The 9,530-nt window shown below is 38.7% G+C and overlaps 1 protein-coding gene across 3 annotated transcripts in view; it reads right to left on the minus strand.

The window, feature by feature from the left end:
• LOC116853303 (laminin subunit alpha) overlaps positions 1-9,530 on the minus strand; it is a 76,449-nt gene that overhangs the window by 19,618 nt on the left and 47,301 nt on the right. For all 3 annotated transcript variants that reach the window (XM_032834326.1, XM_032834325.1, XM_032834324.1), the window contains 4 exons: positions 7,540-7,727; positions 5,037-5,574; positions 4,826-4,956; positions 2,995-3,838 (listed from right to left, as the gene is read on the minus strand). In XM_032834326.1, the coding sequence (XP_032690217.1) occupies positions 2,995-3,838; positions 4,826-4,956; positions 5,037-5,574; positions 7,540-7,727 (1,701 nt within the window). The remainder of the gene's footprint in view (positions 1-2,994; positions 3,839-4,825; positions 4,957-5,036; positions 5,575-7,539; positions 7,728-9,530) is intronic.

The following is a 9,530-nucleotide window of genomic DNA, read 5'->3' on the forward strand; positions in this document are numbered from 1 at the left end:
AAAAAAAAAAAAAAAAAAAAAAAATGTGCATCTCGAACCAATATGTTGGATGGCCTCCTGCCCAACCTCGGCGGCCCTAAAAGGAAGGCACGGCGGCCGTATGCCGGCGTCGTCCAGTCAATGGCCCTGTACGGGGCCCCGGTCTGGGCGAGTGCGATGGCGACCAATCAGCGCATAATTGCGCTGGCACACCGCGCTCAGCGGTGGGTCGCCATTCGCCTAGCCCGGGCCTATAGGACGACGTCGCATACGGCCGCCACGGCCCTGGCCGGTCTCCCCCCGCTGGAGCTCCTTGCACAAATGCTCGCTGAGACCTATCGGCGTGTCAAGGAGCTCCGTGCCGGGGGAGACCTCGAACACCTGGCCAGGGCCATAGGTATAGCAAAAATGCAGGCCCGTCAACGCCTCCTCCTAAGGTGGAGCATCCACCTGGAGGAGGCGACGGGCCACTCAGGAACGAGGGTCGCCGAGGCCATCCGGCCCTGTCTACAAGAATGGGTAGACAGGGCCCGCGGAGAGCTGTCCTTCCGGACGACGCACGTACTCACCGGACATGGATGCTTCGGTGAGTACCTGCACAGGATTGGTAGGGAGCCTACCTCCCGCTACCACCATTGTGGTGCTGAGGTGGACTCGGCGCAATACACCCTGGAGGAATGCCCCTCCTGGGATGTGGAGCGCCGAGTCCTGATTGATGTGGTGGGAGCGGACCTCTCTCCCCCGGCCCTCATTAGGGCCATGCTTGGGGGAGACGAGGGCTGGTCTGCCGTCACCTCCTTCTGTGACACAGTCGTGTCACAGTCGTGTCACAGAAAGAGGAGTCGGAGAGGGTGCGGCGGGATGAAACCGGGATGGGGTGAGGCGCCGCAGAAGGAGAGCGGCGCCTCGCCTACCCGCGCATCAGCGCGGGGTTGAGGGGCGGCGCACTCGCGGGCGGGGAGGGGACGCCACCGCTGGCGTTCCCTCCCCCGGGGTACCTGCGCGTGCGCCGCTGCCCCCTACAATGCCGCCGGGCCCTCCTGATCAACGGAGGGCCCGGCGCGGGCGAGATAGGAGGCGCCTGGTCGGGCGGGGGAGACGCATTGCAAGGCGCGACTCCCCACCCCCCCCGTAACAAGAAGTCAGACCAGGCGCCTCCGGGAGGGGGGCAGGGCGGCCGGTTCGCAAGGGCGGACTCTTAGGCCGCCCACCCCCCTCCCAGTGCCAGGAGGCTCCTGACCGGGAGGGGCGGAGGGGAAATCTTAGACCCCTCCGCCCCAGCAACCTCGGTCGGGAGCGTAGGGGCGGGCCGGGTCCGGACGGGACCGGACCCGGCCAATAGCGCCTCTACAGGTGAGGTGTGACCGGACGGGGGGGCCTACGTCCGGTCATGAAGGATAGGAACAGCGGGCCGGGAGGGAATCATCCCTCCTGGCCCGGGAAGGGGGCGGGGTTTAGGTTTTCCCCGCCCCGCGGCTGAGGGCGTCTCGGAAGTAATGCGCAAGCGGTTCCCGGGACGCCCTCGCAACAGCCGCAAGGAGCCCGGCAGAGGTTTTAGTGGGTAGGCCCTCTCCGGCCATTAGTTCCGGAGGGGGAGAGTCCCACACTACCCCTGGGAAAGTCCCGTCTTCCCGGGGGGGTGCGTAACGCATTTCCTCTGCCTGAAAAAAAAAAAAAAAAAAAAAAAAAAAAAAAAAAAAAAAAAAAAAAAAAAAAAAAAAAAAAAAAAAAAAAAAAAAAAAAAAAAAAAAAAAAAAAAAAAAAAAAAAAAAAAAAAAAAAAAAAAAAAAAAAAATATGCTCCTCGAACGCATCTCAATGACAGAAAAAGTTTATCGAAACAATTCAATGTATATTTTATATAAGGTTTATAAGAAATATACATCGAGTCGTTTTCAATACATTTTTTTCAGCCATTGACATGCGTTCAAGGAGTACACTATCAATGCCAAAATGTTACTCTATTTTTATCGCTCATTAGATGTACAACAAGAATTGAATGACGCGTTAGCGTTAATTTCACTCTCCGAACGTATCTTTGGTAGGCACCTCATAATGTTAGCTTTGAAGCGGAGAGCCGCAATCGTCAGCTGCTTGACCCGTCGTATGGTAAGGGGAAGTAGTAGGCGTAGATCCTGGAAATCGCCTTGAATATAAAAATAATTTCGAATAGTAGTCTAATGAACTAAATCGATTAATAAATGGTGTTATATAACACCAATGTAAAGTGGACATAACTTCTGTTGTATAACGTGTTACATTCCAATTGTATTACTGTTATTTTATCCTCATCTTACAAAACAATGTGTAACGGATATAAAAACACAATTATATTACAATTATGAAACCAAGTTATACAGCGTGTCCCAGATCACTTTCACAATCTCTCGTGAGGATGTAGAGCGGATTGAGATGAAAAACAAAAGTCCATCCATTTTGCGATATTTGCAATAATAATTAAGAAATTAATTGCAAAAGATTAAGGAAAAACGCGTGTTGAATAGTTGGAGGAGAAGCGTTCGAGTCGCAGCGCAAACCCAATAATATAGCACGTGGATGCTAGCACGTGATGAATGGAAGAACATCGCGCCAATGTCTGTGCTTATATTATTGCGCTACTATGTCTTGCCTCGACGCGGTGCTTACTGTTTCTTGACCAACTAAAACGTGCTAAGTCTCGGGCGACTTGAGCGGCTCGAGTGCTCTTCCTTTCTTCATGTAATTTTCTAAAATTAATTTTTCGAGAACTATTGAGAATATCGCAAAACGGTATGGGATTTTTGTGTTTATCTCAATCCGTTCTACGTCGTCACGAGAGATTGTGAAGGTGGTTTGGGATAATCTCGATATAACTAGAATACAACATTCGTTATATTTTAGTAACACATTATTACATGTTACTTCGATGTTATATAATAGTTATATTCTGTGTTTGCTAGAATATTTACTTGTAAACTTGAAATTTTTATATCTACGATTATATATTCTATTCTACGTAATTTTATTGCTTTATTACCCTGACTGGACAACCAGGAATGACTCCGAATGCCTGCACATTGCGAGTGAGATCGATCGAAGTATCGAGAATGACAACGTTATCGATGCAACCCTCGAAACCATTGCTAGTGACTGACTGGTAAGGATGTTTTACGTTGGGTGGATATCCACCGAAGTAGATATGGTCTGTAGATGATAAAGCCCTAGCAGTTCCGACCGCTTCAATATTACCCACTTTGTGGCCGTCTACCTTGAGCACACCGCTTCTGTCGAGTCTGAGAGCCTCCAAAATATGCTTGTCACCGTCATTGTACTTGTCCAAAGATTCCAAGGCGATTGCACCCTCACCAAGATCGTATTGATACAACAGGCGACCGTTCTTCATTTCCAGCGACAAGAATTGCCTGCCTTTGCCCATCAAATAAATCAGCCCGTCTTCAGCGAAAGTCTTGAAGATCAACTTGATACTGAATCTTCTGGGATCTAGATTAATTTGTGAATCTTTTTTGCTAAGAATTGCATAGCCGTGCCGATCAAAACGATATCCCGTGCTCGGTTGGAAGTTGACGAGCTTGTCGCGCTCAAGCGCACTCTTTTGATTGTTCTCGCCATAAACAAAATTCCAGAAGGACACCGGTATATCACCTATCACCAGCTCCTCCATTTCACCCTCGAACGATGATGCGGTTACAGCATCTTGAATATGGAACGATGATGGGTAACCGCCCACAAAAAGTTTCGAGTGTTCCCGGTCAACATTGAAAACATAATAAGGGCCTGTCAAGACAAGCGCCTTTTCATACGATTTATCTCGACCTTCTCCGATGTCCTCGCGAACTATCAACTTCACGTGTTTACCCGTCCTAAAGAGAATGTATTCGTGGAGTATAAAATTATACCACACCCACACACACAACTCAGATAGACAGAAATGCTGAATACAATATAACATGTAAACATTTAATGTATATTTTGTGCTGTCATTGCAACATAACGTGTTTAAAATATACTTGTTTTAAAAAATGTTCATTTATTATAATTTTGATTAAAATATTTATTTATTATTACAATAATTTCGGATTAATTGCGTTCTTTTTTTGGCAAAATATGCAGCATTTCTATGGTATCAGTATACTGTCACAACTTTCGTATTTCAGATGATTTCTTTTATACAGGATGTCTCAAACTCTCCTCCGCATTTTTCGTAGAACGTAGAAAGGTTGAGGTGAACATAAAAGTTTTATACCGTTTTGCGATATTTACAATAATAACCGAGAAATTAATTGTAAAAAAATTAAGGAAAAATGCACGCTGAATGGTTGAGGGAGAAGCGCTCACGGCCTAGTAATATAGCGCGGGATGTCGACGCATGGTGACTGGAAAAACAATGCACCACTGCCTATACTTATATCACTGCATTCCTACATCTCGCTGCGGTACGATGCGGCAAGACGTAGGAACGCAGCGATATAAGCACAAGCAGTGGTGCGTTGTTCTTCCAATCGTCATGCGCCGGTATTCCCAGCTAAAAATAGTTCATCGATTGACGGCAAAACGATGAGTTATTTTTCGCTGGATCCGTGCTGCGGTTCGAACGCTCTTTTCTTTAATCTTTTACAATTAATTTCTCGGTTATTACTGCGAATATCGCAAAACGATATAGGACTTTTATGTTCACACGTTCTACATTTTCTACGAAAAATGCGAAGGAGAGTCTGAGACATCTTGTATATTGATAAAGTTCTTGTTGTACGAAGACATCTTTGCATATTTGTGCTAACTACAAAAAGCAAAAAATACACCGAAATATGTCTATTTGGGAAAATAGATTAGAGTTATTAAATACTAACCTGTGAATGATTATCTGCCGCCATACATTATCTGATACGAATTTGTTATGAATTATCCTCTCGTATCCGGATCCCAGATCGATTATAAGTACTGGATATCCGCTCTCAATCATTAATGCCATGAAATCATGCTGCAAAATATAAAATTAATAAATTTCCTTATTCATGCCTTCCCTTTCAAAATTATCTCCATTGATTTTAGAAAATTCACCATTTTAGAGCGTAGTAAATTCGTCTTGTCCTCGTTGCCAAGGTATAGTAGAAAACCGTTTGTTTTGTTGGTTCTAAAGTAGAGGGAAACCTTAGTGGAGGTGGCCAGCAACGATAGACTTTCCGGATTCTTGAGCTCTAGAGTGGTGTTTCTATAGAAGGTCAAGCCATATCTGAATCGGTCAGCCAGTTCCCGGGCATTTGTGATTTTGTTCTTCAGGGCTTCAATCTTGCTCTGCAAATCTTTACCAGTAGTGTTTATCGATATCTGGTTGTCGTTCAAGCTATTTAATAGGTTGGTGATGTTAGGCACCACTTTGTCCACGATATCAAGTTGCTTATTTGCCTGTGAGATATCACGAAATGATTCCGATGTATCCTTCGACAGCTGCTTCGCTTCCCGCAAATCTTCCGGAATCCGATCTACGATGCCGTTCATATCGTTTATGGCGCTCTGTATATTGCGCTCAACATTCATCGCCTGATTCATAGCGTCATGTGCGACAGTGGATGATTGTGAAGGAATATTGGTGAGTGTTCTGTAATTTGTATATATTTAGCACATATTATATTTCATTAGAAATATAACTGAAAGAACAAACATAAAATGTCAAAGACAAAGACAGAAACAGAGAAAGAGAGAGAGAGAGAGAGAGGAAGGAGGGGGAGGCGAGGGGAAGAGAAAGGAAAAGTAAAAATAAAAGTTATAATTTTCTTATCAAGTGACACAATAGTGTCGCGAAACCAAGTGCAAGTGTGAAGCAACGCGGCCTACCATAATTACGCGACGGCTTTAGTTGAATGTAGATTCTTGTTTCGGCTATAACGGCTGAATTGACGAAGTTCTGGAGGGACCTAATCGATTCCTTGGGTTTACATTACTTAATAAAACTGTTTGCCATGGTAATTTTGAAGAAAAGTTATGGCATAAAAATATATAACGATGTAAAACTTGAATACTTTGTGTCGTTTTTATTTTTTATAGCTAAATTAAATAATAAGAAGATAAAAAAAAAAGGAAAAGAAAAGAAAGAGAGAAAGGAGAGGATGTACGAGAAGAAATGAAGAGGAGATAAAAATGAAGATAAATAATAAGACGGTAAAAAAATGGTAAGAGAGCGAGATAGAAAAACAAAGGAAATATAGTGAGTGAGTAAGAGAATAAATAAATAAAAGGATAGATAATAAATAAATAAATAAATAAATTTTTTTGGTCTGCCGTGATAATAAATAAATATTGCTTTACATAATATAGGATAATTTATAAGGATATAGAACTAGGATACTCTTTATGTTGCTTGTATTTTTATTATTTTTAAACAAGGCAAGAAGAAAGAAAAAAAAGTACAGAAAGCGAGAAGAAAAAGGAGAAAATATAAGGAGAGAAGATAGTACAGATATGTAACAGAAAACAGAAATGAAGCAAAAAGATATAGAGAGATGCAAGATAGTAAAATAGGAAAGATTACTTTTTAAAAGTAATTCATTATTATTACTCGTTATTTATAAAAAAGTACGTTGTTACCGTTACATTTCATTATTAGACAGAAAGGAAGAGACAGTGTCGTAAAAAGAGAAAGGGAGAGTCTGTGTGAGAAAGAGAGGGAGGAGGGAGAGGGAGAGGAAGGAGGAGGAGAAGGAGGGAGAGAAACAGAGAATGAGAGCTAAATGCAGTAAATATTGAACTATTAGAAGAAAAACAGTAAAAAAAATAAATACGGTGAGAATAAAAAACTGAAAAAGAAAAAAGAAGATATATATTATGATTACTAATTTACTGACTCGTAATTTATTAAATTACATAGGTTGTATAGATGTCGGAATATAAATAATAAAATAATAAATAAATAAATAATAGAATATAATAAAATTAAATATGATAACGTAAATAAAAAAATACAAAATAAAATAATAAAATAATAAATAAATAAATAAATATATAAAAAATAAGTAATAAGAGAGAGAGAGAGAGAGAGAGACATTTTTTATAAAAATGAATTATTCTGAAATAAAATATAAAAAACTTGATTTTCCTGTATACCTAAATAAATATTTACAATATTTAACATATAAAGTTATTAACAAAGAAACTTGTCTTCAGTATTTAATATTATTTTGTAAAAAAAGATTGATATAAAAACAAAATTACTTTTTCAAAAAAAAGAAGCCAAGTGCACGCGCTTTAGCATTATTTGTTTTTACAAAAAAAAATCGTTATAAATTACAACAAAAGCTCAGCTAAAAGATATTTTAAAAAATATTATTAAACAATCTTATAAAAGTAAAAACTGAAATGATTCATCATTCGCACTTGGCGTAAACCTCTTGATATCATTATTTTTATAGAGAATATAAAATTGTCTTGTATTTTTCAATAGAATATTCGCGAGAGTACAATTGATCTGAATAAGGTTGTTTTAATAATATTTTTTTAAATATCTTTTAGCTGAGGTTTTTGTTGTAATTTATTTATAACGATAAAATATTTTAGAAGAAAATTATACTTATGAATATAATCCAGCAGCTCCTTATTGCGTTTGTTCTGTTTGTCAATAAGGGCTGCATTGTTCGTCGCACTTCGTAAGTCGTCCTCAGGCTGTCCTTTTGTTTTGTCCAAGGTGAGCCGCGCAGAATTTAACAGTTTATAACACTCGTTTTGGGAATTCAACATCTTCTGTTCGATACCAGTGGACTGAATAAAAAATTGGAGAAATGAATTAATTGACACATTATGGATCATGTGCACACATTTATACATTTCAGTCAACTTAACATAAATCTCGAGTGCATAAATTTCTACATTTCATTAAATCAAAACAAATCCAAATAAATATGTTTGAAATATAACGGAATAAATTTTCTTCTTTATTAGTTGAATTTATCATCCTAGAGCCTAGAATGGCTCTAGGACGATTCTGGAATATCTTGTGTTATTTGGGAGCTAATTAATTTAGAATGGCAAGATACTTTTATGCTATTATCTTTACTAAAAATATTTTTGATATAAAATATATAATTATAATACTTTTAGGAGCATACTTTTACAAATTAATTGATATTTAAGTGATAGCTTGTAATCTCTGTGTACAATTAAATGCTTTTCACGTAATATCGCAGAAATATCACAGCAATATTATATTTTCATTGCAATATTACCAGGGAATATAACAGAAATAATGCTGGAATATTACTAAGATATCACAGTAATACTAAAATGTCCGCGGCAAATGCATCACAGTTATATAATGGTGAAAATCACAATGATATTACTGTGAGAAAATCATAATATTTAAAAAAAATATACTTATATATTCCTACTTTTCTCATGTTTCATAAACTACTACGTATCGAAGGTTGTCAAATACACTCCAAACTTTCGTGAAATCCTCCAGCGATAATTACGATCCCAAGCAGTACCTCTGGTCACCCATTCATGTCCTGACCGCATTAAACTATTGCTTAATCTGACGATCAACAAGCGCGCACGCGGTGACTATGATGACTCCAACGATGTTCTTACAATTCATGTTTATATAATGTATCCTTATAGTGTTCATAGTACATTATAATATACTTAGCAAACATCAAATAATAGTTATATAATTTTTACTTAGTGTTTGTTGGATAATTTGCTGATAGATATTGAAACAATGCAACAACATTCGATATGCGATAAATATTGATGTAATGTAGTGAACCAGTGATAATTATTTTTAGATTTTTAACAAAACGTTATAATGATTAATCCAAACAAAAAAAAATTTAAAAATCCAAGAAAATCCAAATTAAACAAATCGAAATATTAAATTTTAAAAGAAACTTTTAAAAAATATTATTTCTGTAAGGGAAGGTGACTTTAAATGACGCCGTAATAACGTTTTAATGATGTCTATAATGTCAAAGAAATTGATATGTCAATTGATGTCACCATTCTATTTAGAATATAATATATTGCTATAATTTAACTATAATATTGCAAATATATAAGTGTAATATTTCAATTATATACGTATGTAATACTGCAGTAATATTTCTGTAATATTTCAATAACATATGTAAAGGTGCAATATTTCAGTAATATTTTTATAATATTTCACTGTGATATGAAATATTACCACTATATTGCGATATCACTGCAATATTTCTGCGATATTACGTGCTGTGTGGGTTATAATTGCTGGGAAATAATAACTTATATTCCAGCTATATAACATTTCAGCAATATACAGGGTGTCCCGCATAAGACATGCCAAAAGAAAAATATAAGTAGAACAGATAAAACTGAACAAAAATTGTAGAGGTCATTTTTCAAACAACCACGTAAAATTTCGAGATATTAATAAAAATAGTTGGATAAATTAGAGCGCGCGACGCGAAGGGCAGGACATACGGCTCGCCGCGGCCGGCGAAGAAAATGGACGATTGCTCGCGGGTCAATTTCATAGGCGAGAGAGGTGGGCCGTTTGCTAGCATATGGAAATGGAAAGCTCCGTAT

This window comes from Odontomachus brunneus, unplaced genomic scaffold, assembly GCF_010583005.1.
Source record: "Odontomachus brunneus isolate Ranch 3 - 2012 unplaced genomic scaffold, Obru_v1 Obru_scaffold_303, whole genome shotgun sequence".
NCBI classification, from domain to species: Eukaryota; Metazoa; Arthropoda; class Insecta; order Hymenoptera; family Formicidae; genus Odontomachus; species Odontomachus brunneus.